Raw genomic sequence first — 20,646 nt, 5'->3', positions numbered from 1 at the left:
TATCTCTTTATTCAGATATACAGAATCCTATTTCACAGGAAGTATGGTAAATAAATTGAGAAAGCAAGAACATCAGTACCTTTATTTGGAATACTAATGAAAAACACAACATACTTTCTATTGTAGAAAGAAAAAGTAGAGCACTTTGTCACTTAACCTGCTGTGATGAGAGTAGTATGCAGTAAAAATGCTAAAGTGTTTATTTGACTTGTAGTGAAGAGGGTTTTTTTCCTCTGTCTGGGCTGCCTAGGGCCTTTAGGACTCTGAGTTAATCATATAGCCCCAGTGCCTGATTTGTGTGAAGAGGAAAGGCCAATCTACTGAGCTCAGTAATAAGTCATCTCTGCTTCTGCTGATATGGAGCATTCCAGTCAGCTTTCAGAAAAGCAACTTTTGTTTCTGTATGTCTTTTGGTTTCAGTTCTTACTAGCTTCATGTAATGACCTCAACTCCTTGTACTATTTACTTTGTCCATATTATTCATGATTTTGTAGTGATTTATTATGCAGTCATCAAAGTAATTTTGTTCTAGACTAAAGAGTTCTGGCATAGTGAGTTCTTTTTCTGGAAGGTAGTCCATATCTTTGATCAAAAACATGGATCTCTACAAAGTCTGTTCTCTTACTATTTTCGCTAGGAGCTGTGAAGGAGGATGGATTTTTTTATGCTTAATCAGATGGGGAGAAGCAAAGAGAAAGCCTTCCTGGACAGATCTGTGTTTTTAATATTCTAGCATTTTGGAAGGTGCTAGGATTTTTCAGAAGAACTAATTTTTTCAAACATTTTCAGATTCACCAGAAGAGGAGTGCTTCAGAGAAAAGCTAATATCCAGCAGAATTACCTAAAGAAAAACTGCAGTGGTAGATCTATGTAAATTTTGAATGTGGTTGTTAAGAGCATGGAAGCACTACAGGTGTCATGTTGCTGTGGACTTCTAAAATTCATTTAGAGATATGCTAGTACTATCTGTGCTGTGACCTCTTTGCCTCCACTAGCACGGAGGAGGAAGCTGTAAGATGCAAAAATAGAGTAGGGATGTAGCAGTGAGTCAGAAGAGTGGAGGCAAAAGCAAGCTGTCAGCTGTGGGCTGGCTGTCAGGATGAAACAGAGTTTGGAAAATTAAATGGTGATGTGGAAAAGGAAGTGGGAAAGGAAGGTTTGCACTGGGAATACTGAAACAGTGGAACTTGGATGTTGGAGTATTGGATATCAGGTAATTAATGTTGCCTGTGAAATCTGTACTTAACACACATTAAGCTTTTAATACTCTATTATGTCGTCATACTTAGATTATAGGGCTTGTACGGAGGATTTGCTCTTGGGATAGTCCAGGACATCTGATAAAAGATGCTGTTGCTTCTGGGACTTCTGCTTTATCAGTGGGGGAATAAAGAAGAGAATGGTATATGGGGTAGGAGACTGCAGGGAAGTCTGTAGAAATATTATGCACTTGTGGCTGTAAATGTAATGAAAGGAAGCTTTTCTTTGGACATACGAAATGGTGCATATCCTAAAGCCTCAGTTGCATGGTATTTCCAATTTTATGGTTAAATCAGGGGATATGGCTTATGATGACCTTTTGTGGTGGAGATTTTATGAAAATCCTGCCTATGTACGTAAGTGGCAGTAAGTGCTGATAGGTGGAATAGCCCAGGAGAAAATGACTTCTTTTTGGAACAAGTTTTGAGTAATACAGGCCGAACATTGAACAGTGAAGAAAAAGCCATAATTTTCTATAGCTGCACATTATGAAAGCACTGATCATCTCATAGATTGAATGAAGCAAGTTCCTTTGGCCACAGGGGAATAGAGATAATGTAGGACTGTACACAGGTTGTATGTTGGTGGGGCCAGTTGCTTTGGCTTAGGCAGCATTAATTAAAGCACTTCCCAGTCCTGGAATATTTGGCTGTTTGGCCTTACTATTGCTTATATATGTCTGTGCATAAATGGATATTTAATGTAAAAGTAGAGTCTTTAGAGAAGCATAAAGCTTAGGCATGTTTTGGCTAATTTAATAGCGTAAATTAAGCTGGCAGAACAGCTTTCCCCTCCAGGGACTCTTGTAGAGGTGTGCACCATGAAGGAGAAAAGGCAAGCTCAAGGCAGCAAAGGTAGTCTTGTGGCATGTCAGGGAGTGGGTTTCTCTTTTCTGTTAACGTGGAAGCAGTTTCTCACCATGCACTTCTAGGTATTTGGAGCATATCCCGTAGCCAGACGGATAGATCTTTCATGAAAATAAATTGAAAACCAGTTTTAAAAACAGTTTGCATTGCAAGAGCTTTCAGTTTGCAGCATGAACGGTGTGTAATTGAATAGTAGAGAAAGCCAGATGGGCCTTTGTCCGTTTATCTGAAATGAGGGAACTTGGAAGTCTTCCCTAGCGAACCCTACCCCTGCCCTTGCCGCAGCTCTGTCCCTGCCAGGGCCACTGAATGGTTACTGCCGAAATTCTGCACCCCATAGACTTCCCCTGTGCTCCGGCAGTGTGTATACTTTCTCCATATAATCAAATCTGTTTCATTTTTTGTGTTTTTCCACCTATTTACTTTAGAACTTGTTCTTACGTATTTGTGGGGGAAATGCAGTCAGTAAAGTCAGTCACATTGCTATGACTGACTTTGAAGCCAATGTGCTTTTCAACCAGGCTTTCATTTTTGTGCTCTTTGGTAATAATCATCTTTAGTTAGCAGTCTGATGTACAAGAAGCAGACTTAAAACATTTATGATTAATTTCCTGATGACGTGCATATTGCTAAGGTCCGGTAAACTTCTAGGTCCTTGTTATTTCTTTCAAGCTGACACTGTCCTGGTAAAGAGAAAGCCAGCATGTTTTCTGTCCTGATGCAATTCAAAGACGTCCGCAGTGTCTCAGAAGTTAGGAGTCAACACAGATGAGTTACTACATAATTAGAAATGTCAGCTTTTACCCCTTTCTCCAGAATAATTTCTGAGCAGGAGCAGTTGGAAGCGGTTGCAGCCCAGGTGCGACTAAGGCAATACTGTACTTTGCTGCCTTGAAAGGGCATGCTCTTGCTTCTTTCTCCCACCATGCTGGTTTTTTTACCTCCTTTTAAAAATTTATTTATTTCAGTGGGTGGGGAGGTTGTTTTCTGCCTTGCTGGTGAGTTGAATTGGCTAATGGAGAGTCTGAAAAATGCTTTTGGGAGTGTGCAGTCGAGAATGAGGAGGGAGACTGGGACCTCCCTGTTTGTCAACAGTGAGCTGGTGTAGAATCATGCCCTGAGTGATTAGCCTGTGTTAGCTCAAAGGAGTTAGGGTTTGCTGGTTTTATAACACTACCTTCTGCAGGGAACAGAATATTGCTTAAAACTGATCTTGAAATGTAGAAATGCAAATTATCCAATAGGAGTGGTATTTACGAGTACTTTGAAACTTTGTCATCTCCTGAATATTAGAGATTGTAATGCAAAATATTCCAGGGAGGGTCTAATTATTATCAACTGGGAAATAGTTTTTGTATAACTGCCTAAAACCAAGTGTAGTAGGGGAAGAAGATCCTACAAGCTCAATTAGAATGCTCTCTTAAAGTGTGTGTTTTTACCAGCATTTGACTACAAGAATTTTTACCAAAGGTATCTTCTGCTAACTTCTTAAAAGTGGTATTACGTGCTGCTAAAGACAGTGGAAGAAATACGTCAGTGTCTTTCCTTGACTCAAGTGGAAGCTTCCTGCAAAGTGACACTGTTGATGAAGTAGTGAGCATAAGTACTTAACCTTTTTTAAGAAATATTTTGGGTTTCTGGAAAGCTTTTTTAGTACCTTTTCTCCTTGAAACTGATGTCTGAGATTCCAAAATCTGGCATGCAGGACTGAGGAGCTGGAGATGAACTGCTGGAGCATGTGTAAGAATGCATTAATTACTTGTGCTCTGGCAAAGAAGCAGATTACATGCATGCCATGCTGATTTTGGCATGTATGCTATGGGTTACAATTGCTCATCTAGGTACACTATTTTCCTGTTGCTTGCTTGCTTGGATAAAATTGTTCTTCAGAAGGTTAGCAAGAAGCTGAAAATTTAAAGGTTACTAGACTACAGGTTTACCTTTACACACAGAGATAACTTGGTTTGTGAGGACCAAAGGCTCTGTAAAGGATAGGGAAAATACAGCTGTATCCTATCCTTGCAGCTTTTGTAAGCTCTTCCCTAGACACTTCCAGAGAATCGGGGGATGGCAGACGTGACCTCTTCAGGCAGTGCAAGCTGTGACACAGAGAACAGGCAGTGGCCACAGCCATGACTTGGAGAGTCCTTAAGTCCTGCCACGTGAGATGCTGCAGATCTACCGTTTAAGTGTTTGGTGTCAGTGGTGAAGGTGGTGCAGCGTGAATCACAGTCTACAAATACACCAGAATGAGACTGGAGACTTTGTCGGTACTGGAGGACATGCAGCAGTTTGAAGAAAAAGAAGCTACTTTCCTAATATACTGATCAAAGGTATATAACATTCTTAGTATACTGACTCTCTTAATATAGTGACCAAAAGTCAGTGTATGGCTGAGTAAATATGGAGCTGAGTCATCTGGTTTGCTTTTCCCTTTAATGCTGTGAGGAGAAGAGTAACGCTGGTTGCAGATACAGTCTAGAGAACTGCTTCTCAAAGATACTCAGTTTCTGCTGGCTTTTCATGCATTCTGTGCCAAAATGATGGTCTTTGATACTTGATGTGATGAGGGGCTGCTATGGCCATAAAAAGAGAAATCTGTTTAATTCAGGTTTGGGAGGGTGTGGGTAAAGGAGCCCTCTGATGAGGAAGCCTGTTCAGTTTCAGCACTTAAAGTGTCTTTGCTGTGTGAAAGCTAATGAGCTTTCTTGAGCATCTATGAACAGTTGCCCTGTGCAGAGTCAGCTTTCATCTGGCAAGGCTACAAGCTTAAAAAGCCTCTTTGGACCTATGTTGTTTAAAAATTGTGTTTGCTGGTGCCCCAGGTCTTGGGAGTGTGTGTCAGCTGGAGTCCTTCAGTGTTGATCAGATTTGTCTCCATGGTGCAAAAAAGCATCAGTGCTGTTGGTCAAACTAAACAAGCCTTTGAAGCAATATAACTGTGCTGGCACAGTGTTGCTTTCGTGCTAATAAGCCTAATGAACCTTGATTATCTTGGTATCTGTTATATGGATTTTTGTATTTTTTTTTTTAATTTTACCAAATATGGCTGGCAGTCTAACTCATTTAGTCATCTTGTTAATACTTCGTAGTGGTGGTACAGTGTTAACAGTCCTCTGCTGATTTCCAGATATCTCAAGATCTATTTAGAAAATAAATATCAGCAGATTTGAAGCTGCCTTAAGTTCTTGAACAGTGGCTAGAGGGCTGCCAAAGCATACTTGTGATTCCTATTACCAAGGTCTACTGAGTTAAATAGGTATGTGGGGGTTTAGCATTTTTCTTTATTATTAGGTAGACTGGAAGATATATAATCCTCATTATGCAAGACAAATAAAACTTTCTGCTTCTTTCAAAACACGAAGTGGAGGTATTTGTTGACCAGTTCTGTCTCCTATATTATTCATATATATGGCCTATATTCCTGGTAGTTTTTTTCCCCATTCTTAAATATATTAAGAAATGCTTTAGTATTCTTGACCCTGCCAGCTGTGTTTTTTCAGTGATGTTCATAGCTTTCCTTTCCAATTTTCTCCTACTATTTAAAATTTATACTGATTTTAAAATTTTTTATTTTATATTGATTTTCACATTGTTATTGTTAAACATTTTGTTTTTAATTGCTGCCATTGCTTTGCTTTATCTCTGTGCCACTGTAAGTTCCTGATAAAATTACTTTGTTTTGTAAAATAATAATGGCTTCTGGTCCATGTGATACCCATAAAAAAAAAAAAAGGCTTTAAAATTGCCTCTTTTGAAATGCCATGTATTGCTTATATATAGTGGTTTATACTGTTGTAGATAAGTCTATACAAACTTAGATTATTTTACTTATTGGCTGTTGTCTTCCTGTCCATTTTTTAACGTAATTGGGATGTAAGCAGTTTTCTAGGAACTTATGAGTACTCACAGTTTCTTCGTTAATCTGCCATAATGAGTTTCTAATGGGACAACTGTTCCAAAGTATTTCCTGTTTAGATAGACCAGAGGGAGTCCGATGTCGAAGCTGGTATTTCTGTTGTGCCCTTTTGGGACAGAGAAAGTTGACATAGTGCATGTTGTTGTTACGTTTGTGGCTGGAGATAAATTGTTAGATGTCTCCGTTAAGACGTACTCATGGCTGCTTTCTTGTGCTGGTGAAAAATCTGAATACAGTCGGAAGGTAGTTGTTGGAGGTGGGACTGGGATGGCTGCCAGGGCTGAGGAAGCACACGCAAGCGAGCACAGGTTTCCCCTTCATTCTGGCCAGCAAGGGTTTGCTCGGCAAGTTGCACGATGTGGTTAGCCTATTGAAAATAGAGTGTTAAGTTACACTGTGGCAAAAATGCCTTTTTTAGAAGTCGCCAACCGTATCTGTGTAGATGAACAGCTGCATAGCTAGCCTTTGAGAGAGAGAGTTTGGTGTTGAAGACTTTTTTTTTGTTCCTTATACTTGACAGAGCCTTGTAGTGCATTTGATTATCGTCTCCTTATTTGTTTGTACATTTGTGTTAACTGTACTAAAACATGGCAATGTACTGCATGTAAGTTATTTTAGAAGATAGTTCAGCAAATTTAGCAAAGCCACAGCGCGAGTACACCCTCTTTTAACTTCGAAGGGATTCCTGAAGTGCCTAGTCTGACTTGAATTTTGACTTTAGGTGTAGCTTGAGTTGATCTTATCCTTGCAGAGGATTTATCTGAGTCTTGGTGACCTTTGTCTGTTGCAAGTACTTTATCTTTTGGGGATTACGGTGACATTTTTTAATGCAGATTAAATGAGAAAAAAGGGCTTGGACAGGTTATTCCAAGTGATGCCGTGTGTCTACCTGCAATGTGGAATATGAAAATATATACGGAAGTGATGTGACACCAAGTTTTTTAACATTGTCTATACTTTATGTGTTCCCCTGAGTAATTCCTTCAAACATTTGGCAGATCAGAAAGCAAACTGGGTCCCGGTTTCTTTAGGCTTTATGCTGAATATATTTCTGAAGTCAGACATGAATTGAGCTATTTTAAAATGTAGTTATGTATAAATGTGTGTACCACAGCCAGTCTTTTCTAAAAAGGGAAATTGGAGAGCTGCTGCTTGTTTTTTTTTTCCTGTTGAAAAGTGAAGTTAAAGTGTGTATGCATTACTGATGGGTGCAAAACACACTGTGCCGTCTGTAGGTGTTTAAATGTTAACAGGATTATCCTGGAGGTTTATCGATGTGTCAGTGTTGTCCTGCTTCAGAGCTAGGGCTGCCGTGAGGAGCACTGGGCTGGCACTTCTGGTGCACTGGGCAAAGGGGTTGTGTGAGATCTGTAGGGTGGCGGGGACTGGGAGCTGTAGGTTTCTCACCTTGTAACCATCTGAATAGACAAAATCTGTATTAAAAATTCCAGTATTAAGAAAGAGCAACTGTTTGATATTTACTGTGACAAGTCTGGCTTATTTGCTTTTGGATAATTTCACTAAATTATTTAATTGTTTTTTAGACCTAGGTTTTCTGCTAAAATTTTAGTGAGGCTGTCAGAATACTCCACTTTCATCCTGAACCTGCTGATTTGCAACCTGCATCAGCTTCAAAAATTAGTAGCATTTTTGAAGAGCTGTAAATGCTTTGCAGTTTAGGAACATAAAGTAGGAGCCGCAGTATATTCTTTCCTTAAAAATGGAAAATGAGGATAAATATTTAGTTAAGTTTCCTTTTTATATGTAGTACTACCTTAATTTAATTGATTTTGTATACAAAATGATTTTTTTAATGTATTTACTACATTTAAGATAATTTGATTAATGTTTAAACAACTCAAAATACCACTTTTATTTTTAGTTTATTTCTTGTTTCCATACAGATATGACATGACTATGTTAGATTTTTATGTATAAAATGTATAAAAATCTAACTGATGTATCATTCATACTTCATAGAATCATAGAGTAGTTTGAGTTGGAAGGGACCTCTAAAGGCCATCTAGTCCAACCCCCCTGCAAGGAGCAGGGACATCTCCAACCAGATCAGGTTGCTCAGAGCCCCGTCCAACCTGGCCTTGAATGTTTCCAGGGATGGGGCATCCACCACCTCTCTGGGCAACCTGTGCCAGTGTTCCACCACCCTCACATGTACTTTTAAATTCTGTTATGTTAAATTGACTTATACAAATTAGTTGTTTATTTACATAGATTCCTCTACTTAGGGAAGGAAAAAAAAGTCCTGAATGATACCAACCTTATCAGCTTACTAAAAATGTTTTTATTTCTAATGTATTGCATGATGATGAGGATAAAACCACACATAGCAAGTGCTAATTGAATTAAACATTCATAGGCATATAGTTGCAAATTTGAGTATCTTACTGCCTTTTTGTACCTGTAGTCTTGATTTCTTCTGTTAAAGGTGTTTTTTACTGTCAACAGGAATGGGTAATAGGAAAGTGAGCACACAAAGTATGTCTTGGTTAGTTAAGTATGCTCTATCAACACGTGAATTTTTTTCCCTTAATGAGATTAAGGGTTATCACTGTTTTTATTAAATTCAATGTTGTAAACTTTTATTCTACTCAACTTTGCCACTTTGCTTGACTAAAAGTAGGAAGCAATGAAAATTTCCCCTACATCCTGCTGAAGCAGAAGATGAAATGTCAGTTAACAAGTAGATAATTAACGTAGCCAGTAAGAGTTCAGAACGGAGTGCTGATAGATGTGGTCAGTTTTGCTTTCTTGCAAGGCAGCACAGTTTTCCTCTCCGAAGAACTCTGAGCTGTAGAGAGGTGGTGGTCAGAAGCAGAGGAAAAAAGGAAAGCTTTGCACATGTGGTTTAAATTAAATACAAGGAACATAAAAGTGAACAAACCTGTTTGTTTATATGAACAGATTCTTCTAGTAAGCTTTCTTGATGCCTTTTTGTTTTGCTAGATGATTAATTTGATTAAGAGCATGTATTAGAGGGTATCAGTATGTTAGGTATTTTAAATTGAAAAGCTGCTTTGGCTCATGAACTTGTTTAGTTGCCCATATGCTAAAAGCAGATTATGTGTACTCAGGAAAAAATTAAGTATTTGAAATATGATCAGCATATTCTTAAATTTGACTGGGACAGAAATAAATATGCTACATGACACTGCCTTCTTCTCAAATTTAATATTGACACGTTGCATGACCATAAAAACTAATCACTATCTGCTAAAATTATAACAATAAGTGCTTATTGAAAGCATAGCTGCACAATGGCACTGTATTTTTATAGTATGCAAATTTTGTTTACTCCTAAAAAACATTTATTTTCAATGAATAAAGACGACTTCTGTACCTGTCGTGAGACAGATGTGGAGGGTTGTATGTCTGTGTCCTACTGAGCATGGTGCATCAGCCACAACTGTTGAAATTGCCTCAGAAGGCAAACTGAGAAGGCACGAGAGTGAGAAAGCCATCTGTGAAATGCATGAGTCTGAAATTCAGTTCTGCATTTAACTTCCCCATTCAGAGATTTGGTGCTGCTGGACAAATGGTGTAGATTTCAACAACGTGTAGCTAAAATTAGAGTCTGTCATAGGTAATTTGTGCATACCTACCTGCCTAAGCCTTCAGGGCTCAAGACAGCTTGTGAATTTGTACATCGTACTAGCTGTAATGCCACGTTGCCAATCAGATCTTCATTTCTCCATTTCGCTAGGTAAAATCATGCTCTTTTACCTGCAGTGTGGTTATAAAGCTGACTAAGAAACCTGGATCTACATTTTAAAGCAAGTTCTGCTGTTCTGCAGAATGTGCTACTTTTGTTTTTAAATTGAAAGAAAGCAGGAGGACAGCAGAAGTTGTTTCTCTGATGCTTAATACCATGCGTTTAAGGGAGAGCCTCATTTGTGTGAAGTTTAGGCACAGATTGCTTCATAGAGTCCTTTGTGTCCCGTATCTTCACCAACTTCATGCCAATACATTGAGCCAGGAGAGAAAAGGGCAGTGAAGCAATAGAACTGCTCCGATACCAGTATTTTAGTCTTTGAATGCTGTTTGGTTTGATCCCTTCTACCAGAATTTTCTAAGTGCTAGCATTTTTTTTTCCATGACATCTCATTTTTCCAGGTTTGTTTGGGGGTTTTTTTGACAGGCTTTTTCTAGGTATTTTTTTGGCAGATTGTCTTGAGATTTGTCTTTGAGTTGAAATAAATGAACACCAGTCAAGTTTAATTTTTAACACTTAGTGTGGTAGTTTTAATTAAGAGATAACTTCTAGTGTGGGAATTTCAAGTGTTCCTGAAAATAGATTTGCACGCAGCTAAAAAAGAAAAATATTTATTTGAAGGTCGATTTGCATGTAGTGCTAGGTAGCCTGGAATAGTTAGGGTTTTTTTTTTTTTTTGTGGCAAAACCAGGAAAGCAGGTGTTAGACTGGGTTGTTTTGTTCATATAATGTCTGACAGAGTGAGTCTTGATCTGTTACTGGGATTACTAGCAGGAATGGTAGCATCTCTAGTTATAGTAAATAAAATGTTATGGCCAACTCTCCTCCCCTTACTTATCTCAGCAGGAGGTTAGAGGACAAGAATAAATCTCTACTTGAAACACACTAAACCCACTTAAATATATGCATTTTGTTACAGTCCTGATTAAGAACTATGATTGAGCATTCATTAAGGTTTGAATAGTGGGAAGTCCCTGTGAACTCACTTTTATAATGCATAGATCATGTCAGTCTCAACAGGGGTAGATTTTAGTGTTTTTTTCTGAATTGTGCCCTTAATTAACTTTACAAGTTTAACTATAAATTACGAACTAGCAAAGCTTAAGTGCATGTAATTAATTTAGTAGTTCAGTGTAACAGAGAAAACAAGGCAAAATTGTGGTATAGAAATGACATTATGCTCTTACTGAGTATTTGAGCTAAACAATTATTGGTTTCATGTAGCTCCTGATTTTATCCGCCTCTTGGAGGTGGAATAAAGTCTAAGTGAACTTCTGTTGAGATATACTCATACATTTGACAAGATGTTTACATGAAGTGGAATTAATAGCTAGAGAAGTTTGAGTTCTGCAATGATTTGTCTATTTTTGTCAATGTTTGACAGCTCTGCAGCATTTGAATTCAGTCATGATGGTTAATGGGTGCTTCGTTTCAGTAGTCTCTGCATGCCTTCCCCATAAGACTTGAATGGACATGAAACATTACATCAGCCTCAAGTAGTGTTTTCTCCTTAGGAGAGAGTGTTTCGCCCACCTGCTTTTACAGGTGTCTAAAAGGATTCTCATTTTCTACCCTTAGAAGTGAAACATTTCCAAGAAGGTTCTCTGGAGAAAAAATTGCTGCCCTGCAGTGGGGGAAAGAGTTTGACATTGAACTTTATGCCAAGATTGACTCATATTCTGGTGTGAGAGAAACACAAACAATAAACTTGAAACCGCCGGAACTTGCAGAAGCAATGAGATGCTCTTGAAATTATTTGCTAATTTGAGTTACTGGATATGGCAACTATCATTTTAACATTTTTGTATGGACCAGCTCTTCAGGATTTTAGTAGGCTGTTCTTAACTGAAAATAACACACACATATATCGTACACACAGTATTTACAGAGAAGTTAAAATAACACTAGTGTAGCAAAAGGGCAATTTTGCCCGGGTATCAAGAATATTTGCATGGTAAACTTCTCCATTTTTACTGATAAGCATGCTTTAAAAAAGTAAAATATTCAATCCTAAAACTAGATTTTGTCAGTATGCAAAGATACCCGGTATCTTTTCAGCTCGCTGAAAAATAGAAGCTGTGACTTGTGTGTTGGCTAAATGAACTCTGGAAAGATTATACTTAATTTCATCATTGAGCAACATTTGTCATCTGTAATAGTAGATTAGTGCCTGAAGTTCTGTTACAACACCAAAACTGTCCTGTTTCTCACTGTAAACATGAACATCAGCAGCTGCCTTTCCACCCTGTATGTACTATATTGAAAAGAATATTCAACAAATGTAAAATACCTGCTTTTGTATGATTCCTTAAATAGTAAATAATTGTAATTATCACTAATATTTCATGACCTAATTTGTTGGTCATTCTTATTACCCTTTTTCCTGGAAGTGTTCCCAAATATTAATTGAGTCTTAGGACACTGTCATTTACTTTGTATGAAAACATTTAATTAATGACCTGTGGACAAATTGAAGGTGCAAAAAAAACATTCCTTCTTTGTTCTAGTGGCTGTAACTGCCAGGTTACTTGAAATCTGTAGCTTGGAAGTTAGATACGGCTTATGTTTTCATTTTGTATGCCTTACTGCCACTTCACTTGTTTGTGCTGCGTTCTTAATTAATGTGCAGCATAAATATGTAACCTACTGAAAGTGGTAAGTGTTGCTCAAGCTTGCTTTGGGTCTGTTGACTAAATTTCTTTTTATACCTTCTCAGTTAGTGGTTTATTGAAAGAAAAAATAAAATTAAGAATTGCAATATGTAAGCTTATTCTTTTTTTTTCCCCAAGGGAAGTGAAGACGAACATATGATGTTCATAAACGGTGTGACTAGTGAACTGTGATGCCGTATGTCCTAACAAAACCTTTCCTCATGAGGGCAAAAACCATTGCAGACTGAGACTGGTGTTCAGACTATGAGGATTATCTGACAGTGCTGAGCTCACTGGAGGGCCAGCGAGAGGACCCAGGTCAAAGTGGTAGTTGTTGAGTTCACACTGTGAACTGCTCTGTGGCAGCATTATTTCAGAGGGTTCATCCTTTAACCACCTTTTCATGACAAGTAGTGAATTTAATTCTCTTCAACCTCCATTTCTGTCTCAATTTCTGTTTAAATTGCTGAGGGAGGGAGGGCAGCCAGGTAGACAGAGTGAGTAATGTGATTTCCTTAGGAAGTCTGTGCAAATGAGAAAGTAGGCTAAACTGTGTTGTAAATTTAAAAGTGAGAGTGGTAGAAGTGGTTGCAAATTTAGAAATGTGTTCTTTGAAAGGTGTCAGTTTGAAACAAGTTTTAACATAGGATTTGTAATAGGTGAAATTTCACAATGAAATGAAATTTTGTTTCTCTGATAGTGGAATTAGGACATGAAGATGAATTTCAGAACAAGGCTTCTCTCAATATAAAAACCATTTTAATATAATCAAAGCAAATAATTATGCTTTAATCAGGAAAAGATAATAGTATATTGCTACCCTTTTCTTATTTTATGTAATTTAAAATTCTAATTGCTTTTCTGATCCACTTTAGATCCAGTTCAGCAAAATATGTTGGCATAGCTATAAGGGTGTGGTACGTGATGGCAGAGGGAACAAGCAATCCAGGGTGAAGAGAACAGGAACTGCTTTTTACCAGCTCTGCTGGTAGGTGTGGATGCCCTCCTTTTATTTGATTCTTGGGTACGTTAACAAAGATGTTAATGTCCTGCTTAGTTCCTTTGGACTCACTGCACTTGGTTCACTAGATAAATTAAAGGAAGGGATAAACTATTCTCCAGGCCACTGCGTGAGGTCTGTCTCCTGTTTCCAGCGTTCCCACAGGAATTCAGGATGGTTCTTTTGCTTGTTTTATTCCTTGAAGTCTAATGTGTTATTCCATGCTCCTGTTTTCGACTGCTTTGCATACTAAGAGTAAATAAGGAAAAATTAAATGTGATGACAGAGGTTGAATATACAATGTTTATTTTCTACTATTAGAGGCAAAATATCTTAATTTATGGAATAGATCAGGTTAGTAGTCAGGTAACAGTAAAAGGTAGATTTTATGTCTAGAAAAGAGAAGTAAAAAATTGAACATCTAAACCTCATTACCTCATTAGATCTCATAATTGATGGAAAACAATAAAAATTGTAGTCCAATGTAAGGTACATACTGTATAGCTTTACTGCATGTATATGGGACTGTAATCTAACTGATTGCTTGTCTCTTTCCCTACAAGTTTTCTGATTTTTCTTTAAAAATACAGACTTGTTTTTCCTGTCTTTTGAGGAGTACTGTCTGCTGAATTCTTTGGGTGGTTACTCACTGAGGGACGAAGCAGTCTAGATATCTCTTTTAAAGCTATCTGTTTTTAAGGTTACTTACTAACTTAGGTCTGCCTTTCCCCTACGTACTTAACAGTACGATAGTAAGGAGAGCCAGCTGAATCACATGCTGCTTGCACTGGGATACGAAGTCATGGTGAATACGGTTAAAATCCAGCATGTTCAGCAGGCATCTGGTTGTGCCCTTCTGAGTGATCAGAAAGTATTTCTGGGAAGAGTCTAAAGCATTGTAAGCATGTTGTTTCCAGGACAAGTTGGACCTTCTTAGGGTTTGTCTTGTGTGGGAGCTGAGTGCTGTTGCTCTTTGCTGGTCTTTGCTGTCTGGGTTTCAGTTTGTTGTACAAACAGAAAGCAGTTTTCTTTCCTGGTCTGTAGTATACTTCCTTTAAGATTTCATCTCTCTTCTTATCAGAAAAGGTAACCAGACTTTGTATTATCAACTTTGCTTTGTTTTGGTTCCTTTATGACTAATTAGCCCAGTTTCTAAATTAGTTCCCAAAGGAAACAAAGTTTATACGATTGCACTGTCCAGCTGTTGTTCTGTTTGGGGCCCATTGGCTAACTTCCATCAAATTTGGCAGGGTACTGAGTGCTTCATGCAGAAATGCTGCATTTCTACCAGCTTGTGGAGGCTGGGAATAGGGTTGAGAGACAAAACCAGTTCATGGGCTGAAGGGAGGCTTGAGCGTGTGCTCCCATGCTCTCCTGCTTGCCCCAGGAGCTGGCTGGTGTGTGTACTTTCAGATGTGGCGATTGGCAAGCACTCGGATGAGCTTTGGAATGACCTGTTGTTTCACTAAGTGGTAACTGAGGCTCTAGGTGGGAACTAAGGACCGGGAAGGGTGAGACTGGGGATAGGGAGAATAATGCCAAGAACCGAGATTAATCTTAGAAAGATTGTAAGCAGATATGGAAGAGGAAGGCCTGTGGCTATCTGTCCCCTGTGCGGACAGCGGGACAGATGTCATCATAGGAATTTCTCTTTTTGGGTCACTGTAACATCAGTGGAACTCTTGTTATTTACATCTTGTATGTATGTTGCTTTTCCCTGTGTAATACTTCCAGGCTGAGGTCTAGAAGGGCAGACTTTTCGGAGGCTGTTGCTTTAAGTTTATCGTGCTGTTCTGACAAGCTTTCCTTTTGGGGTTGAGATGTCAGTCTTTAACAACAGAGACACTTCTGACACTTGATAAATACTGCTTTTAGAAGTGACTATGAAGATAGTGCAATGACAATTGGAGTAGGAATGGAAAAACATTGCGATAAAATTTCTTTTCCAACATTTGTGTCTTGGCTTTCTGACTTAAGGTACCTGCTGATAGTCAGAGGTGTCTTCATATGGAAAGTGCTGAGAGTGACAGGGTCTGTCAAACACTTGCCTGTGATACTGTTAAGGGGAAAAAGGGGATAAGGATGTATTATATACGTGTTCTTCACCAACGGGTCAATTGCATTTGCTTTTCTTCACCTTAAGATAGGTAATAACCTTCTTGGAGGCCACAGTGGGTTTTCTATAAAATATTTCAGGTACAGGGCTCATTTTTAACTAATCTTTCTTTAAGGAAATTCAAAAGTCCTATTTTTAAAATTATACTACTGTCTTCTATTTCATCAAGTTCAGCTTCTGTGGCTTCTGTTGTCCTGTAATAAAATTGTTAGAGCAGTTCTTCAGATTGTATAATCAATTATGAGGAACATTATTTAAACCTGACAAATGTGATCACTAGTAATGCCAGTACTCTCCTATTTGCATATGCAAGTAACTTCTTTTATTATCTTAATGTTATTCTTCTATCATCCTAATATATATAATCTCACAGTTGTTTATCTTTGCTTGTCATGAATGTGCAATCTCTGATAATACATGAGAAGTGTATTTGAGCTCTCCTGGTTCTTGCCATGTATGGCACAATAAACTGCCCAAATTTGGTCAAATATTTTTAGCCACTTAGTCATATGTCTTTTAATGTGCTGCATATGTAAGCTTTTGATTCACTTAGCAACAGTATTTTTATGAGTATGTCTTGCCAGTTTTTCTTATGTATACTCGAAAAATAGGCAAGGATTGTTCTGTGTTGGGTTCTGTCACAGTCAGATGGTCTGGCTTTTTTTTCTTTTTGATAGTGCTAATCAGTTTTAAGATATCCTTTTTCACAGATTATGAATTTTAGAGGATTTTAAGATATACAAGTATGCAGCACATTGAAATGTAATATTAAAGAATCTAATGCTTAGGCAATTTCAAAGCTTTCTGACATAAACTTATTTTCCTTGTAATAAATTGGTGAATATTGTGCTATACATAGGACATCAGTGGTCAGTCCAGTGGTTATCCAGAAAAACTGGATATATGGTATGTGTGAAATATTGCTAGGTTAATGTTTCTGTTAAGTGTAAACATATGTGTTTCCTGAATTTGTTTTGATCGTGTCTTGCATTTAGTTCCTTTTAATTTAAGTAACAAAGTGCCTTCCAGAAGGGGTGCTTCTTTTCAGAGCTTGTTACTGGCGTATAAACATTGTACACTGATGATAAGTGGAAGAAATTGAAGACAATATGCTTGAGGAAATTGTAGTCTTTATTATTGGAGTATGTTCATAAATTATTTTACTAAGAGAATTACTGATTTTAGGGATGGATATGACTAAAAAAGCTAAATAAAAAAATCCCTTAGGAAGACAGTTTTCAAGAATACCTGAAAAGGTACAAAGGTTATGAATGTTTTCACTCAATAACAAGGTTTTGTTTTTAATTGAAAAACAAATAATGCAAGCAGTGTGCTGCAGTCTAGTTGCAGTCTAGCTACAAGTTCATGGATGAACAATTCCAGATGAGACTGCTTGTTAAAACAGTTCTGTGTTATATTCTAAACAAAGCCTTAAGTTTGTACCTAACTGAAGCAAATGGGGTCAAAGAGGGATAATTTATTGCTGGTTTTGTTTGGCTGGCTAAATGGGCCAGCAACACATCTCCCTCATGGTGTAGCTGTTGCCTTCGCACTACAGCATGGATTTGATACAGCATTTGTGATTCATCTTGGAAGGCACAGTGTTTAAATAAGGAAATCTGAGAATTTTTTTTGCCATAAAAAAGCAGTATATAATTTTCAGTCTTTATTGCTGTAGAAGTATTCTGAAAAGTAAAATTTATACCTTAATTGCATTTAATTTGAGACATAATTCTCTAGAAGGATTTAGGAGCCCAGCAGTAAAAGTTCTCATTTCAGCCTTCTGGTTATGTAGTATTGTTGATTTATTAAGCTAAAAAATTAATACCAGTCTTGTGGGGTCTAGTTGTTTTGAGTCCTTGCTGTCCTGAAATGCAGAGGGACTTTTCTCTCTGTTGCTCTGCCCTTTTAAGGGCAGCAGTATGGAAGTTGGCAAGAAAACTCACTGAGAGCCCTGTGAGAAAAACACTCAAACGCAGAGAAGAAAGGCAAAATAGGAGCCAGTCAAGATGGAGATCTGGAGAGTGGCAGTAGTTCTACATCTGGGCAACACTTTTGCTTGGTAATTAAGAGATGTGCACAAATGATAATGTCTTTGCAATGTGCCAAGTCGATACTCAAGTAAGTTTATAAACAGCAGTGATTAATAGACTGTTATAAGATGTATGGTGGTATAGAAGATGCTACAGTAGAAAACAGCAGGGGTGTGTTTAAATACAACGTAACGTCCCCTTCCATACTCCTTAGTCTCAACTGCTTTATAATTAAAACCAGGTTATGGTATTGTTTTCCAAACTGCTCTCCATCTCTTGTTCACAACAATTCTACTTCATGGTGTAGCTGTTCAGCTGTTTATTCAAATGTAATAGCCACTTGAGTGGCTAAGCTGGGCCTGAGATGAAGCAAGGGCCTGGGGACTTTATAAAGGGAACTGCTTTGTACTGGAGAACAAGATTGCAGTGGGGGATTGTAAATGGCGTCTCAGAAAACTGGAACAAATTTACCTGAGGAAATAATATTTGTTGGTTTTGTTAAACTCCATTTGAATTTGTTTGTTTAAGGGTTTTTTTTACAACTCTGTAACACTTGCTACTTTTCTCTCAAATTCATCCTATCTTTCTGTCAAACCCCAACAAATAAACCCTACTCCCTTATCAGACCTTAAAATACCTTTTTTTTTCCTGAAGATGTTGCTTAAAGATGCACAATATTGGAGAACAGCTTTAATATGAACTTATTTCTTAAATCTCTCTTTCTTTATAGGCTTGTATAGATGATAACGTAGATATGGTGAAATTTCTGGTGGAAAATGGAGCAAATATTAATCAACCAGATAATGAAGGCTGGATACCTCTACATGCAGCTGCTTCCTGTGGATATCTTGATATAGCAGAGTAAGGCTTTTTCCTCTATTTTTGAAATACATGTATTTTACTAATACATTGTTAGAGGGGCACTATAAGCAGATGGCATTCATAAATTGCCTTTTTAGTTGCCTCTGGGATCTATAGTGAGAGAGAATGCTTTCATGTTGTCTGTTGGTTGTGAAGTATGCTGTGTGTCTATTTGTGCGCTGCATCTTCTCTTTCTGGCTTTCTTACATTGTATCGTAGCTAGCTGTAAGATGTAAACATGTAAGACTGTCCATGACTGTCAGATGATTTTTAAAACTTATTTTCTTTTGTAGAAAGGTTGTTATGGGGGGAGGCATGAGGAAAAAGTTCAAATCTACATTTTATTAGTAGTCTGAAACATTATCTTGGGATAATCCAGGAGATCATTGTCAGTCTTGAAACTTTTGTTTTCCAGGTGTGGTATAAAGTGATGACTTTTGCTAATTATTTTGACTGTGGAAGTTGAAGTTAGGTGCCTGTTATGGTATTAGTTAAAGCTTGCTCAGTCCTAAATTCCAGGAGTGGTTTTGTTGTTATTCTTTAAGCTTGTTGAGGGCCACTGAAGATACACTAAAATAAAATTTTTCCAGAGGCAATCTGTTTTAACCTGAAGTAATGATTGATTTGAGAAAATGTGTGGCCTATGTTGTTCAGCAAGCTGTTCTTGCAGTAAAGAAGGTAATGAAGACCTTTTAGGTAAATACAGACTTAATTAATTCTACTAAATTCGGTGTGATGACTGATCCAGTGTAAGACTTGGATAAAATATAAAGTAGTATTTTACCACATAATTATGTTACTCTCCTAATTACAGTGGTGAAAGATGGAAATTGTAAGTTTAGGGGATCATTTATTGGTGTTCTGTGAGTTTGAGAGGTTTAATTGCTTGAATCTTAAGGGAAAGGAAAAATTCTGGAGATTGTTTTGTATATTGTTTTCCCTGGGAAAATTCCCAGTTCATAGAGTGAAGTGCTTTGTATATCCTTTTTATAACTGGGACACTGTGTGACCATTAACTTCTGTAATCTGCTTTTCTACACTGTGCAGATGTTTGATGCTGTAATCTGTCTCGCATGCATGCTGGAAGTGTTTACTTGTTGACTATACTATAACAAGAATTTCCCTACAAATTGAGATAATGTAAGCCTTTCTTGAGTTCAGTGGAGGTAAAACACCTGCCTTTTTCCGCAGTAGGAAAAAGTTGAATGAATTTTCTTTTATTTGGCATTGCAGGCTAACGCAGGTGGATGTTCAGGGAAGAAAACCCTGTGTCCCTTTTCAACAAGACAGTTTTTCACTATTGGCTTGACTATCTGAAATCTATAATATCACTGAAGACTATCATCTGTTCTTTATTCTCTCAGACTGGGACAGGACCTGTTTGTATATCTTCTCTAGATATCCTGTAAAGAAATTAGATTATTGGAGTATAATCCTGTGGGATGTGGGACATCTAATCTGATGGAAGAGCAGTGTTTTTAAGGTGCAAGGAGTCTTGAAGATAAGCTGTTGAAACAAATTTCCACATGCAGCTGAGAAGGGTAACCTGACCTGAATGGAGAAATATTTATATCTGATGAGGCCCATGGAGTTTAGATTTTCTTCAAGCTGTTTCTCCAGGAGCTCAGCTTCAAATAATTTACAAAACTGACAGCAAAATTTGCAGCTGAGGCAAAACTGGGAGAAGACGAAAGGATGATACAATAAATTACAAGACGTTGTAATTTTGATTTTTACTTGGCCCATAGTACACGCTGGGTCCAGCGTTTGCTTTAGTGAGGATGCATCTTTCTTGGAAAGCATGAGAATGTGCATTTGTTTGTGTCTGCAGCTGAATCTGATACATTTCATTTTTAGCACTGATTTTTCTGGTTCACGGAAGGGAGCTTTTAATTTGGGTAAATTTTAGAGTTTATAGTTCTGAAAAGATTACAGCTAATATAGCTTGTCATCTTTCTGTCCTATATGACATGGACTAGCATTTTTGTACAGAACATCTTCTGTTCATTTCCTATTTTCTTGGAAGGTGCAAGGGAGACGAGAGTCAGGGAGTGGGTTCTGGTGTTTCATAACTTGTTAATGAAGGGCTGGGGAGAGTCTAACCTGTGCTTCCTTTTCTCCTCCTCCCATGGAACTGCCTGTTGCATAGCTTTGTAGAGCTTCTCTTCAGTAGGGCTTCTTGCAATAGGACGAGGGGTAATGGTTTTAAA

The 20,646-nt window shown here is 37.8% G+C and overlaps 1 protein-coding gene across 9 annotated transcripts in view; it reads left to right on the top strand.

Moving 5' to 3' along the window:
- The window catches only part of PPP1R12A (protein phosphatase 1 regulatory subunit 12A), a 124,411-nt gene that overhangs the window by 28,811 nt on the left and 74,954 nt on the right, over positions 1–20,646 (top strand). For 8 of the 9 annotated variants that reach the window (XM_086749791.1, XM_086749826.1, XM_086749808.1 and 5 more), the window contains exon 2: positions 18,306–18,436. The exons of the other annotated variant lie outside the window; for it this stretch is intronic. In XM_086749791.1, the coding sequence (XP_086605917.1) occupies positions 18,306–18,436 (131 nt within the window). The remainder of the gene's footprint in view (positions 1–18,305; positions 18,437–20,646) is intronic. 9 annotated transcript variants of the gene reach the window in all.

This window comes from Chlamydotis macqueenii, chromosome 1 (genome assembly GCF_036417535.1).
Source record: "Chlamydotis macqueenii isolate bChlMac1 chromosome 1, bChlMac1.mat, whole genome shotgun sequence".
Classification (NCBI taxonomy): domain Eukaryota; kingdom Metazoa; phylum Chordata; class Aves; order Otidiformes; family Otididae; genus Chlamydotis; species Chlamydotis macqueenii.
Note: the sequence above shows the minus strand (reverse complement) of the source record. Positions and strands in the feature narration are given on the sequence as shown.